Source organism: Cryptotermes secundus, unplaced genomic scaffold (assembly GCF_002891405.2).
Source record: "Cryptotermes secundus unplaced genomic scaffold, Csec_1.0 scaffold1467, whole genome shotgun sequence".
In the NCBI taxonomy this organism is placed as follows: Eukaryota; Metazoa; Arthropoda; class Insecta; order Blattodea; family Kalotermitidae; genus Cryptotermes; species Cryptotermes secundus.
The window spans coordinates 23,568-39,293 of NW_019729919.1; the positions used below are offsets into that span (position 1 = coordinate 23,568).

The 15,726-nt window shown below is 40.6% G+C and overlaps 3 protein-coding genes across 6 annotated transcripts in view; all 3 read right to left on the bottom strand.

Moving 5' to 3' along the window:
* Positions 1-4,060, bottom strand: part of LOC111865874 (39S ribosomal protein L46, mitochondrial-like) — a gene marked incomplete at its 5' end in the record, with an annotated part of 17,493 nt that extends 13,433 nt beyond the window's left edge. The window contains one exon of the mRNA XM_033752021.1: positions 4,023-4,060. Within this exon, the coding sequence (XP_033607912.1) occupies positions 4,023-4,060 (38 nt within the window). The remainder of the gene's footprint in view (positions 1-4,022) is intronic.
* Positions 1-15,726, bottom strand: part of LOC111865879 (ubiquitin-conjugating enzyme E2Q-like protein CG4502) — a 64,987-nt gene that overhangs the window by 7,785 nt on the left and 41,476 nt on the right. For 2 of the 4 annotated variants that reach the window (XM_023854295.2, XM_023854299.2), the window contains one exon: positions 9,121-10,743. The exons of 1 other annotated variant lie outside the window; for it this stretch is intronic. The gene's annotated coding sequence lies outside the window, so the exon portion shown is untranslated. Of the gene's footprint in view, positions 1-6,765; positions 6,783-9,120; positions 10,744-15,726 lie in introns of those variants that run through there. One more of the 4 variants, XM_023854301.2, reaches the window with a different exon arrangement.
* On the bottom strand, positions 1,912-4,109 carry LOC111865880 (39S ribosomal protein L46, mitochondrial). The gene has a single exon (XM_023854302.1). The coding sequence runs from the start codon at positions 3,986-3,988 to the stop codon at positions 3,272-3,274; it is 717 nt and encodes a 238-aa protein (XP_023710070.1). The 5' UTR covers positions 3,989-4,109; the 3' UTR covers positions 1,912-3,271.

A 15,726-nucleotide genomic window follows, 5' to 3' on the forward strand; every position in this document is an offset into this window, starting at 1 on the left:
GCATATACGATTAGAACATCCGGACAAGTCAGCCGTAGCTGAACACAGCATCGATCTAGACCACCGTATCCAGTTTCACAAAACCGCCATAATCACCAGTAAGAGCCGTTACCTAGATCGCATAATCCTGGAGGCCGTTGAGATCGAGCTCCATCCTAACAACATGAACAAGGAAACAGGGTTCAGTCTCAACAAGTCATGGAAGCCACTCATCTCTTCCATCAAGAGAAATCCTACAAGCCACCCCAGTTCTTCGTGATGTCATTGACGTCAGTAGCCTGTCCCCAACCAACTGGTTCTTCTTGTCTACCGCACTTCCTAGTGCTATTGACCTCAAGTTTCCTGGATTCACTGGCCGTTTCTCAACCCCCCCTCCCTTAATCAACACACCACCATATTTGGTCTTAATCGCTCCCCACTGCTCCCATTGGTCCGTTCTCCCTAACCACCTCCCCTGCCTACTTCGTATATAAGCAGCACCTTTCACATCCTATCACCACAGCTACTGCTCTCCGCATTCCAAGCCATTCAACTGCTCTGAAGATGGAGGTGCTACGTTCCTCCGAAACGTTGACCAAAACGAATAATACACGGTGCCTAAACCCAGAAGACGACTTTCTTCATTGTCATCGCCATGAAAACCTCAAAACTTACAAAGATTCTGTTTATCTGCAACATACGGTACAGGCTTCAAACTAACAGTTTGTGAGGCTGTTAATTTCTCAAAACACAGTATTCCTCATTACTTTAAGCTGAGACAAGGTAACAGCTATATCACATATGTATTTTTGCAATAAACAATTATTTCATTAGAAACTTATAGTATACACCCTACATGTTTCAGTGATAAAATAAAGATGAATTTTTGTTATGGTAAAAATCATTACATACAGGTTGAAGAGAAAATTCTAGTGTTTAGACAGTGGAAGTAGGAGGGTGGTAATACTGATTGGATCTGAAGACAAAAAGTATATGAAATTGTAAGCTGGACTAAACTGGAAGAAAGTTAGTAACACTGAGTGCATCATAAAGTCCAGAGCTCGATTCTGCAGAACTGTTTGCTTAAAACACATAAGACACAGTATTATCACTTGATGGAGTATGAATATGGATAATGTTTGGATTGGTAATTCGATTCTTGAACTGCAAATCACTCATAACTACAAATAAATATCAGAGGCTCATTGGTTTACACACTTTAACTGCAGCACACATAAAGGCTTCTATGTCTTTACTAGTCATTTCCTGATAACAGATCCTAACATAAACCCGGCGACTTACTTTTAGACCACCAGAATATCTTAACAATGCCAATCAATGTATTTTCTTATATATCATAGGGTGGCACCTATAGAAAACATGTCACTGTTCGTATTGTTGCAGTCTTTGCCTAGCACCGGTTGTTTACTCAGCCATTGCTGGGCAGCAAATGCTTTCTAGCTTGTGATTGGCTAGCAACCTATCCACTGTTGTTGTAGACCTTACATAGCAAAGACTGTTTACTCACCGTTACTAAGCAACAGTACCTGAGCTGTCACTGTAATGTCTCCGGGATGTCGCTGGCAACGCATGCGTTATTGCTTTGCGATGAGTTCACGATTCTCAACACCCTCTGCCTATGTCTTTAACTGACTGGCGAATATCACACAACTGACTCATTGCTCCAATTATCAATTCTCAAAATTCAAAGTCAAAATTAAAGATATTGTATGACTGGTGGTTTACAATCAATCTGTTTGTTTTAGCATCTAAGCCCCTTGAGACTCACAACCAAACACCCCAACTTCAACTGAACACTTGTGGTCATAGTCCTTATGTAATATCCTCTTTGACAGGAAGATGGAGTTGTCTCCTTGGAAAATGGGACAGCCAAAGGCAGTGATTAAATAACTGTGTCAGATGTACCAGTGGTCTTCTTGAAAGATGCCGAAGACATTTATTTGGAAAACCATCAAATCCACAAGCCTATCATAATTCCAATGAATTTACAAATTTATATATACCACAAGGTGTTACTTTTCCAAACAGGGTGTCATCTACAGAGGCAAGCAGAGCTTGGACTGTAGTCTCCACCTGTCATTCATGGTTTCCGTCACACAGGTCATGAGATGTGAACTGGTTTTCTAAACAATATGCAATCATTCTGGTTTTCTCGTTTTGGTCATATGTTATCCCTGAAGGTACATGAACAGTGGTTGGTGCCTTTGGTCCATCCCTTTTATATACGTACATAAATACATTACATTCCACGGATCCAAAGTAAGTCAGAATGACTGTAGGATGTGGAACAAGTCATACAAATACAAAAGCCATAAATACTGTCCAACTGAGATACAACAGAAAAAAAGTACATCCACATATATAAGTCAATACTGTCAACTTATGCTATGTACATAACATTTTAAAAGGACAAGTCGTTTTTAGACAGTAGGAATGCATCAACAGAGTAGAATGAGTGTGTATTTAAGTATTGTTTCACTGCTAATTTAAATCGCACCTTTTCATTCATTAGATTTTTGAGACTAGATGGTAGATTGTTGAAAATTTTAATGCCAGAATAATATGCGTTTTTCTGAAAACATGTCTGGTCTTTCAGATTTCCTTACGGAATTTGTGGTTTTGTCAGTACAATCTACAGACACCAACACAAACCTCCAAATTCATAAGGCCCATAAAGATGTGATTATCAAAGTTAGAAAGTGATATTAATTTGCTCTTGCCTCTCACACATTGTTCATTCAGAACACCTGAGGATGCTAATTAAATTCACAAGCTGCTTAAAATCACAATATGTATAATGCTTTTAAGGACAACACTTTCAAATGGGCATAGATCCTCATTCAATGTGTGTACTACAATGCACTGCTTTCCTGAGTGATGACACTAATGAAGCTGATATTTTATAACACATGGTAGTGTTAAAATGGCTGTCTCTTCAATGAACTGCTCCATATGTAAACAAAGCTAGTGCAAAGCAAATCAATTTATGTTTTGCCAAATGAAATACTTCACATATTTGTAACATATACTGAAAAACTCACACTACAAATTAATTTCTATACATCACAGCAACTTAGCAACCAGCAATTTTAGAACCTTTATGTAAGTACAAACATGTTATATAAATGACAGGTATTCAAGGCAGGTTTGTTCCCACTGGAATATTAGAAATACTGTACTTTCAACTACAACTTGTAAAACCTGCTGGCACCCAAAATATCAAACACTACTAACACAAACACTGAACGTATTTAAAATACATTAAAGAATTTCACTCTTCATCGATAAGAAACTGACTAATGTTTCTGTAATATTCTTGGGATAAACTAGACATTAGTTCCTCTCTTCCTAACCATTTGAATTCCTGAAGTTTCAGTTTATTATGATCCACATATCCTGCAATGTACTGTGCCTTAAAGAAAAACACTTTAGCACCAACTGGACCTTCTTCTTCACGGCTTACAAACATTTTTGGATACTTATACTTATAAACACCACAAGGAGCATTCCCATAAAACTGTACTGTTAAATCATCCCCACACTTTTCTCTCAGTACTCTTTCTGCTGTCTGTAGCATAGTTTCTCCATCCTTTTGCAATCCTTGAGGCAAGGCCCAAATTTTCTGGTCCCATTGTTTTTGTTGAACTAGAAGTAACAAATGTCTGTCTAATTTCCTTTCAAGGTTCTGCAAATCATTTGCTTTATCTGCTTCTGTTATCCTAGATTCAAATACAAATTTGTTGTATTCATCTACTGCGGCATCCTCAAAGTCCTGTGCAGTTTGCTGAAGTGTCTGCTCTATATCCAGGTCCAATGACTTGCTCTTTAAAAGCTCAGCCTGCAAAGTTTCTGTTTCGTACCTCACTTCATGATCACTTTTATGGCTGTTCTCTAACTCAATGTCTGCAAGCATTCTTGAAAACTTTCGTTCAATTTCATTTAACTCCCCGGATAACACCGGCTTCCTTTCCAAACAAACGGCACTCATAAGGTCCCACTTTGTGCGACTAACTTGAGCTGATGTCACAAAGTTAATCGAAAGTCCGTCGAGTGTAACAATTTGTAGGTCACTTTTTATTAATATTTCTGCCTTATATGTTTCGGTTTGATACAACCATCATCAGAGGCACTTGCTATAATTATGGAAACACTGTCGCTTTTTGATGTTCACAATCATGTTTGTCGTGTGGACGCTGCTACGATATGTTGACGTGTAAAAGCACAAAACATGCTAAGATAGTTGTGTACTCACTTTTCATCCGAACCTATTTTTAAGTTAAAACACTAAAATGTTAAAATATTTGATATAAAATGCTGAACTCCTCCTTGTTAATTCATCCCGAAGATGGGAGACGTCAGCTTGAGGTTGTATGGCTTATGGTTTGATGTGTTCCTGTGTGCTGTGTACAATTCAAAATTGAGCTGATGTACTATACAAGCACAATCTAATACTCCTTTGCGCTAAATTCATATCTTAACGTAGGGCTCTCAGTTTCGTTCTACTGTTACAGGTCACTATCCACTAGCCATCAATCGAAAACAGAAATACGACAAAACCACTGCCAACATCCAAAAACACTAATTCGCCATGACACTATTCAATGTTTCAATGTCGCCACTCTTCTTCACATCCATATTAAATTACATTATTACATCGTCACATTCTCTTCCGACACTCTTTAATGATTCAATATCACTCCTCCGTCGGAGGTGTAACAGTTTCATCTCATTAAATATACTTCTCTGACTTAGACACCGTAGCTTGCGTCTTCGGTAAACGTAGAATTCTTACAGTTGGCTATATGATCATCTATGTCATAGAGCCAAGGCCTACAAAACCCACGATGTGGGCGCGGTTCGAGTTGCTTCGATAGCTCAGCCGGCTCAGTCTTTATCTTTCCATAGCCTCCCTTATTTTTTTATTACTCGTGGGGTGTAACTAAGTCCCTTGTTCTGCCGCCACTTCAGGTCTATTGTACCAGCCCGAGATGATAGGTGAGGGTGATTGTGGAGCAATTGGTGGAATGAAGACTGTCAGGGGAAACCGAAGTACTTGGAGAAAACCTGCCCCAGCCCCACTTTGTCCACTGCAAATCACACTTGACCAGACCCGGGATTGAACCCGGGCCGCCTTGGCGGGAAGCCAGCGACTAGTTAGTTAGTTAGTTATTTAGAGAGGGCGCGTTTCCCCACTCACCGCGACCAGTTTGATCTATTGTGCTACCCTCTATGATATTCTTCCAGTCTCTTTACCCTACCGATAAATGGTGCGTGCCATCAGTCCCGCCGAGCAAGCGAGTTCGGCCACTCGCTTAGCGGTGTCTATAAAGCTTCTCCCATCTATCAGAGGCCTTAGAGGCTATTGTTGGACGCGAAACGTCCTGGGATTTGGCTCAGTGATCCCCTTTGGGGATATGAGGTTCTTTTACGTGCCGTAAAGTTACGACACGGGACACACAGTTTAAAGTCCCTCCCGGAGGACTTGTTCCCTGAATTTTTCCGCCCTTAAAAATTCGACGACCTCCGCCGGGTATTTGAACCCGCATACCGCGAGTCATGAGGTGGGAACGTTACCTCTAGGCTATGGAGGCCGCTAAGCCAGCGACTAACCGCTTGAGCTATGGCGCGGCCTCATACCCTCCATTAAATTAGGATGCCCACGTACTGAAGTCACGTATTTTCCTCTTCATCTGAATATGTGGTATTTGCATAGAGCACAGTTAACTCCAATCCATGGAACATAGGTGTCATGGTTCTGATCCGTTAGAAGGAACGCCTTATTTGAAGGAAATACGGCCACCTAACATTTTACCTCTGAACTACTGTCAACAAAAGAAAGGACACAGACCGGCGCAGACCTTCCCCCCAAAGTCTGCCCAGCACCTTCTTCCCTTCTTCCCACAGCATGACTCCTACATTGCTGCAAGGTGCCACTGCCTACAGTCCATACACTTTAGGGTAGGGGAGGGGGCAACCAAATATAAATCATACCATCCATCTTCAGTTTATTCTATTGTGATATCAGCATCAAAGTTGCTGGACAGGTTTTTTTTAGGTCAATATAGGAGGCTCTCAGTAAAAGTTGTTGGGCAATTAGGATTTTTGGCTGTATTGACCATAATAGGTGCAAAGGCTTTTCAAGTATAGCATAAACACCACACACATGCCTGACGAATCAAAATGAATGCCACTGAAATTTTGTTTATTATAATATGGAGTACACCACTTCCAAACATTTGTTCTGAAATCAGACACATCTTGGATGGAAAAGGCTTTTCAGAACTAGGATGACACTTCAGTTCAAAACTAGATATATTCATCAACATCAGTAGAAAAACCCAGGGTAATAATCAACACATAAAGGAATTATAACTGATGTTTGTTAGATTCATTCCACCTATGCCATGTTTGAGAAAGGTGGTTGTGACCATGATTTGTCTCTTTGGCACTATTACGAAATCTTTGTGAAGAAAAGAAGCACTCTGAAACTAAATGGATGGCATCCACCTGCATCTGTGGCCACTTCCTACGTCACTCACCTACAGAAACTATTTGTTTTAGAAAGAAATTCATTCCTTGAGCCATTTGTTAATCAAAATTGATTTTCCTAGAACTGAAAGTGAGGAAGCTGATGTACAATTATCTAGGATAATACATGTGTGTACAAAAGCAGTAAAGAAGTGTAAAGAGATGTAGAATACATATTACCAATGAATTAAATTGAGGTACTACTTGCTGTCACAGAATTCATAGTCCTTTCTTGCTGTCTTCAAACTAGAAACCTGAACATTTAAAATACAGGACTATACTTTACCTGTTGTTTCATACTCATATGTATAGGTATGAAACTTAGTCTCTTACTCTAATGGAAGGACACAGATTTAGAGTGTCTGAGAACAATTTGCTAATGAGAATATCTGGACCGAAGAGAGAGGAAGTAAGAGGAGGGCAAGGAAAATTACTGAATAAAGAGTTAAATAATTTGTGCTCTCCACAAGCTATTATTAGAGCCATAACATCAAGGAGAATAAAAGTGGTGGGATATGTAGCATGCACAGAGGAAATAAAAAATACATGTAGACTGAGATGCAGAAAACTTCATGAGAAGATTGTAAAAAGATAAAACAGTTCTGTAAAGTGCGATTGGTGAAGATTTGTCTTATTTGAATTCTCCATACTCTTACATGTTTCAGTCCTTAGAGACCATCATCAGAAGGACATTGACACAGTTTGGAAACCACTATTACAATAGGTGTTATGAGTGTTAATATATATATATTGTAAAGTGTTTGGAAAAGACACTTCCATATAAGACAACAACAGTGAGCCATTGTGTCGAGAGCATCGAATCTCCACGGTTACAACGAATACATGGAGCGTTCCCACAGAGACAACGCAATAACAGTGGGTCGTTGCATAGGAATCGCAGAATCAACAAAGCAGCGTTTCCATGGTTATAACAGAGGGTTCATTTGCATAGCAGCAGCTGAGTGTATAAAAAGGGGTTGAATGCATTCGCCAGACAGTCTCGGGGCAGATTCCGAGAGATACAGAAGTAAGTCTGGGAATAGCAGCTACAGAAGATATTCGAAATATAGCAGCTGAGATCGGTGGTACAAGAAGTAATTATAACAGTGAAGCAGTGGATAATAATTGTACTTGTAAGTGTATAAGTGAAGTGTCCAATAAAGATTTGCTGAATCCAAGACCCACGTGGAGTTATTTGTCGCGAGACAATATATATACAATGCTGACAATACACGAATGGATAGAAAATCCAAAATTTTCATGACTACAGTGGCTGTCTTCCTACATTAAATTTTTTTAAAAATGTTGTTAGTTACATTTTATTTTATAAAGCAAATAGGTTTGTGTCCTCTCTCTTATCATTTCTCCTGATGGGGGTCGAACTTGTGGTGCCTGTCTCTCTTGAGAAGAAGGTTCTTTGATGTTGTCCTGTGATGGTTCGTTTTGCGCTGTGTTGTTTTTGGTTACAAAACTGTATCGATGTCCCTCTGATGATGGTCTTAAGAATCGAAACATGTAAGGGCATGAAGAATTGAAATAAGAAAAATCTTCACCAGACACACTGGACGGAACTGTTTTATCTTTTTATAGTATTGTTAGTGTGATGGATCAGAATGAAACAAATTAAATTGAAGACCATGATTTATTTAATCCGTCTTGCAGTGCATACACTCATTTATCTCCTTCTCTCCCTCGCACTACATGTTTCGGCATAATAATGCCATCTTCAGGTGCTCACTTATCCACGTCAAACCAGTTCATTGCATGCCATGTTCTCACATTAAAATAACTAAAATATGCATCTATCATATACATTGTCAAATTGAAGAGAAGAAATCGCTTGGGGGATCTGAGAATACACGAGTGTACATTACTGAATTTGTTGTTAATGAAACAGAGTGAGAGGGTGCTAACTGGATAGAACTGGCTCGCGAAAGGGTTCAGTTGCAGGCCTCTGTGAACACAATAATAAACCCTTGATGTTACGCAAAACGCACATAATTTCTTGACTAGCTGAGAGACTATCTGCTTGTTTATCTAGACTCTGCTCATTTGTTTAACAATAATGTCAGCAGTTCAGGTGATTGAGAACTGTAGAATAATTAATGAATGATTAATTTGAAGGGACATGGAAGGAAGTTGATGTAGCCTGTCATTTGCCTGGAGATTGTGAGGGAATCCATGAAATCCTCAGTCACAATAGCCAGGGTCCTGACAAAGGTTTGAAGCACCTTCCAAACACAAGTCAGAAGAATCATTGTGCGAGGTAATTTGTTCAGTCCCTTAGACAGATGTTTCCTTATCTAACATTAATGGGCGATGGGCGCTGGGTAGCGTATTGATTGAGGCACTATGCCACAAGTCGGAAGGTAGCAGGTTCAAATATCGATGTGGTCACTGGATTTTTTTCAAATGACCTAATCTTTCCCACTGCACTATGGCCCTGGGGTTCACTCAGCCTCTAAGAAATTAGTACCAGGAATTAAATAAATAATTTTCCATTGGAGTAAAGCGCGGCTGGCGCATAAGGCTGACAACCTTACCGCCATCTTTGAGCAGATTGTCTAGATAATGTGGGACCCTCAATGGTCCACAACCCTATAGGCCAACATGGCCTTTTACAGGGATAGCTTTACTTTTTTTTTTTACTTTATATTAATGGGCGACTAAACTGAAGAGGGTGAAATGAAAAGATATATACATGCAAAAAAAGAAGAAATGATAGCAAATTTAGGTTTTCAGTTCTGAAGGGAAATCAGTTAGGAAATCTCAGGATAGATGAGAATATGATACTGAGACAGCTTTTGCAAGAAACATATAAACATATTTAGGACAGAATGTAATGGCAGGCATTTGTGAATACAGTCATGGTTATCTGGATTCAATAACAGTGATTTACTTCATCAGCGTAATAAATTTTAGCTTTTCAAAGAAGAGTCTGTACACTGAGTTAGTTCACTGAACAAGACAGGCAGCTGCCTCACCCTTGGTTTTGTTAACAGTTCATTTTGTACAATTTATTTAACAATGCTGCCAATAGCTCTGGCTATAAAGCATCCAATGATATGATGAGCAGTGAACAATGAATTACAAAGAATGTGGAAAGAAGCAATCATTGTGCAATTTGATGTGCTTTCTTGGAATTTCCCTGTAGGGACTGAATAAAGCTATAAAAATCCTCTGTCAGGGTAGCTGGTCTACAGGCTGATGTTTGAATGTGGAATGCCTCCAGATATGAAGTCTGAATGCTACCTGCTTGATCATTACATCTTGTGAATACTTTTTCAACTGTATACACTATCCAGAGTCAAATGGAAAAATGAGAGGGAATCAAGGATGGAAATGATTTTTCAGAACTAGGTAGATGCTCCAGATCAGTAGAAAGACCCAGAGAAATTACCAAGACATATTAAAAGGAAATTATTACAATGCAGGCTTGTGAGTTTCTTTCTACTTATATCATTGTTATACAGTTGTACAGTTGTGACATCTTAGGGCATGTGAAACAGATTCCTTGAAGTTAAACATTCTGAACTAAGTAGATGGCATCTATACATGTCAACCACCATTTTAAGCCCTTGTACGACTGATGAGCTGTGCAGTGATATGAAGATAAGTAATTGATACTTATTAGAAGGTATTATACTGGAATTTTCTTGGATGGACAAGGAAATCCATGAAAGAACTTCAGCAAGGATCATCAGCAGAAATTCAAACCCAGTTTCCCTGTGTATGAAATATGATGTTTGATGAAGATTAACAAAATGACCCCCTATATTGTCTGAGTTCTACTTTGTAATATAAACAAAAATTAATACATTTTGGAATGTAGGTAGTTGACAAGTTAAATTTTTCACTGTACAGCATTTACAAATGTGCGAAATGGACTCATCTTTGATAACATTGCACTGAACCTAAGAATTTAATTCGTTTTCACAAAAACACTTGCTTTTACATCAAACCCTCCAACAATCTTCCCTTTTTTATTTATCTTTTTCTTATGTCAATATTGCATAAAGTATCCACACTTAATTTTTCTCTACATTCACGGAGAAGTTTAGTCACTGTCAGTAAGTATTGTTGGCACATAATAATATGTAATACATTATTACCACTGAGAGACTGAATACAGCACACAGTTTGGTGGGAGCAGATGTCGAGCAGAATGTCCAAATGTCACAAATATTGTACACTTTGAAAACACTGGTGATATGACTGAAACAGAAAACAGAATTTTTACCATATGTGCTACAATGACATGACCCTGATCCAACATAAAATAGGTGGCTATCTTGAAACATTAAGAGTATGGTTTTCATGGCTGTACCACAATATTGTTTGGCAAGTAGATATCAATGAACCTGGTGTCTTCACCTTTCTAACAAACTACACCGTGCGATACCCCAGAAGGATGCAATATTAATACTCACTGCATTGAAAGCAACAGATCTCGTATGTTGAGATAGGAATAACTTTGTTACCTGATAGATCTTTCAGTTCATGTCTACAATTCTCATATTTTGTACTTCTGTTGCCTGTAGTTAAACAACTTGAATAGGATATCCAGGTAAGAAATTAAAGTAATAGTAGTAATGATGTTCAGCTCAAAGAAAAATACTTCATTCCAATTCAGTTCTCAGAATACATAGAGCAGAAATGTTATTCTAGCTCAGTAAATTATATTGAGGGAACCACCACATACTAACATGCAGCTTCGTCTGTCCAACAGATAGCATTCAACTTCTGCTCAAGCCAAGTCAACGGCACATTGCGGCCAGCACTCTTACTTATACAGCACTCACTGTCCAGCCCACCTTCGCATCATCGCTAGCCAATCAGTGAACACAATCGCAACTGCAAGTTTCTCTCTTCCCATTAAGCAAGGTATAAAAGGCGGAGCGGAAAGCTCGCAATATTCAGTGATAGGATATGTGATCAAGTGGGATTTACATTCGGAGGTTCATCGACTGATTGTTCAACTATTGGTGTTGTTCTATCAGTGTAAAGGAGTTATTTGCTGGTAGTTGTGTGCGCTGTTACAGATCGGCTCTGAAATTTTGCAGTCCTTTTTGTAAAAATTCTTAGATTTTGCTTGAGGCTTGGGCGCCTCGGTGCCTGGCTACCATGCATTCTGGGCACAAAGAAGAGCCTCACTACAGGCAGAATATAAGGAAAACGTGAAACAATATCCTGAAGCAGATGAACATTACAGGAGACTGTACAAAATCATTTGTGACGTTGAGGATGTGGCCAGCTTCACACGCGCCACAACTGGGGAAAGTGTCGAGTGGGCGGTAATAGTAAATGCCACTGAAGAAAACAGAGAGAGCTATCGCAAGGCTCTCAATGGCAAGATTTTGTTCAGTGCTCTGTATGGGACCTATACAGTTACACTGAAAGATGTGAAGTCCCTAATGAAAGCCAGAACCTCGGAGACAACGAAAACTCCGACGAAGCCCTCCCAAGAAGACTTTAAAGAAGTCCGAAGGCGAAAACGGCAGAACACAACCGAGTCCACCCAGACTTCAAAGAAGGCAGCGACTGCCGCAGAAAACACCCAGATGAAAGAGGTGCCAACGCGTAACTACTTTGCTCCTCTCAGGGTGACATCGATGGACACCGACACTGCTGGAGATGGAGCCACTGCGCTGGAAGAGGGAGCCACTACGCTGGAGGTGGAATCATCAGGTAAAGCAGGCAGGCCGCCCCCAATAATTGTAACGTCCACAGTGAACCTCATCCATTTGCAAAAGTAACTAAAAAATGTGGTCAAAGATGACTTTGAGTTCTGTAATATCAAAAGCGGAACCAGAGTCATCACTAAAAGCATGGCGGATTTCGAAACCACCAAGAATCATCTATCCCTATATAAACTTTCCTATTATACCTTCTTTCCCAAGTCAGAACAACCCATTAAGGCTGTAATCCATCACCTTCCTCTCAATACGCCAGCAGAGGATATTTCTGATGGATTGGTGACCCTGGGATTTTATGTGGTTAGCGTCAAACAAATGACAACCACCCGAGGGTCGCCTTCAGAAGAAAGGATAACCAGAAACCTTCCCCTCTTCCTTATCACCCTACCCAGGACAGCAAAATCACAAGAAATCTTCAGACTACAAAGCCTTTGCCACATTTCCATCTGTGTTGAGGCATACAGAACACACAGTGGCCTTATACAGTGTCACAACTGCCAACAATGTGGCCACGTCTGGGCTAATTGCAAACAACCTCCCCGTTGCATGTGGTGTGAGGGTGGCCACCTGCGCAAAAAGTGCCCTGAGAAACAGAACGCTGCCTCCAATCCAATCCACTGCACTGAAACTGTAAATTGAAGAATGGAGAGAAACTGCATCCCGCAAACTACCGGAACAGCGGACACGCGAAGGAGGAACTACAGAAGAAGAAATTGCAGAGAGCACCCAAAACCACAACGGGAAGGGTGTTCTCATTCAATATCGTTACCCCAGGATTCTCTTTCGCGGCGGGGCTCCGAGGCAACACATCACAGGATCAGCGGTCTCAGACTCACCAAACACCAGGCGCAGTTCAACCAGCAGCCACGATACCGAGAGTCCCGGTTCCTGTACAGGAACACCACACAGGTCAGTCAGTTCAGGCTCCTCATGTGAACAGACAGTCTCTCGACAATATGTTGAGAGTAGTCACTGTAGTACAACAAATTATGACAGAGATCAGTGGTGCAGTGTCCAAGGAGGCAAAAATAATAGCCATTACAAAAATTGTTCTAAATCTTATGAAACAAAAAGGCCACTAGAGTTTATAGACCCCTCAAGGTCATAGCATTTAATGCGAACGGTATTGGGAGGCAGCGTTATGAGCTCAGTAAACAGCTGCAAGACCTAGCGTAGATGTGACCCTGTTTTCAGAGACGCATCTGAAATCTCATGAGAGATTCTTTCTTCCAAATTACCACATTTATAGCATCGACGGCCACCCGGGCAGGAAAGGCGGAACTGCCGCTGCAGATAGAAAAGGCATTCCCCATAGCCATATAGACCTACCACCCCTTATTTCAGTAGAAGCGACAGGGGTCTGCATACCAACTGGTAAGAGTGAAGTGCTGCTTGAAGCTGTTTATAAATCTCCAGGCAGAGCCTGGAGTAATGCTGACATCACAGAGTTCTTAAGCATTAGATGTAAGTCTATCTTGGCAGGTGATTTGAATGCTAAGTACCCATTGTGATATAGCAGAGTTTGAAACCCCTCAGGCTTGAAACTCGTGGATTTATTTGATATTAGTGATTTCGAAATCTCAGCACCACAGTGCCCCACTCACTATTCCCCTACGGGAAATGGTGACGTGTTGGATATTGTGGTCCACAAAAATATCAAAATATCAGATGTCATCGGCTCCGATCTTTTGGATTCAGATCACCTACCAATAGTATTCCACATACTGGATCATGTTAAAATTAGGAACCTTTCGGAACCTATTGAAAAATTAACAGATTGGGAGCGGTTCCAGAGCATCGCCTCTGAGTTAATATCACCTAAAATAGAAATTAAGTCTGGGGTAGAAGCCGATAAAGCGGCGCGCGACTTTGCAGCCTCTATTGCTTCGGCATATAGGTTGTCCACAAGAAAAGTTACACTTTCGGACATAAACAACTTTCTTCCTGGTCTTGATCGCCTGTTAAAACATAAGCAGAGGCTACGAAAATTGTGGTAAGAAAACAGGGATCCAGCGTGTAAGACGGCACTAAATTGGGTCACAAAATCAATCAGGCGAATGACTCGAAAAAAAGGCACTTGAACGGTGGGAAACAAAAATAGGTAACGCTGAAGTCACACCTCAGGGTATATGGTCATTTGCGAAATCTCTCCTAAAGAGAGATGGGCCAATGGAACCAACAGCTATTCATGGTGCTGCAGGCCTTAAATTTCACCCATTCGAAAAAGCCAACGCAATTATTGGTTGTTTGGAAATTCAGTTCACGCCACACTATCTGTGCGACGATAACCATGAACGGCGTATGGAGGCTGGAGTTCAAGCTCTGCTCGAAACCGTAAACGACAAAACCATCTGAAAGGATCAGATCATGTGACGTACAAAAATTGATAAATTCCTTAAATTGAGAGAGGCCTGTGGAATTGACGGCATCACAAATGAATGCCTGAGGCAAATTCCAAGGCGACCATTGGTCCACCAAACTCATTCATTTAATCATTGTCTTCGGCTCTCTCATTTTCCAAATACTTGGAAGGAAGCAAAAGTAATAATTTTACCTAAACCCAGTAAAGACCCGAAATTCCCGCAAATTTTACGTCCGATCATCCTACTGTCCACGACAGGAAAACTATTCGAAAAAGTAATCTTGAAATTACTAGAAAAATATATTGAAGAAACAGGACTGTTCAACGCAAGCCAGTTTGGTTTTCGTGCACGTCACTGCACGACATTGCAATGTATGAGACTGGCGGACCACGTGACCCTTAATTTCAACAATAAAATGTCTACGGCCGCGGTGTTCTTGGACATCGGAAAAGCCTTCGATACCACGTGGCACTCAGGCTTGCTGTATAAGTTATCAAAATTGGAATTCTCTAACTCTTTGACCAAGCTTATTGGGTTCTTTCTTTCTAAACGTAAATTCAGGGTCTCGGTTGAAGGCGAAATGTCAACGCCAAGGGAAATGCAAGCAGGGGTGCCACAAGGATCAGTTCTTTCTCCTACCCTTTCAACTTGTACATAAATGATGTTCCCCAAACTCATGGTGTTCACCTGGCCCTCTTTGCGGACGACAGCTGTCTGTATGCGACAGATCGGAAGGAGCGTTTCATTGTTAGAAAAATCCAGCGCGGTCTCAGCTCAATGGAGACCTGGTGTGAGCGCTAGAATATAAAAATTAATGAAGATAAGACTCAGGGGATCTTCTTCTCACGTAGTCGTCGAACGCCTGAGTTGTCTCACCCTAAATGGACGAAAATATCTAGGTGTAAACTTCGATAAGAGAGTTACATGGAGATTACACATAGAAATGACAGAAAGCCAAAGCCTTCATAACATTCATTAGAGTGTATTCCCTATTCAAAAGAAGCGATTGAGCGCTAACATTAAAATGATCCTCCACAAAGCTCTTATTACATCCGTAATGACTTATGCTAGTCCCGCCTGGGAGTTTGCGGCAGACACTCATCTAATGAAATTGCAGCGCCTGCAAAACAAGTTTGTCC

Excerpts from the sequence above, each read along its gene's own strand:
- LOC111865880 (XM_023854302.1), bottom strand. The coding sequence starts at position 3,988 with ATGAGTGCCGTTTGTTTGGAAAGGAAGCCGGTGTTATCCGGGGAGTTA.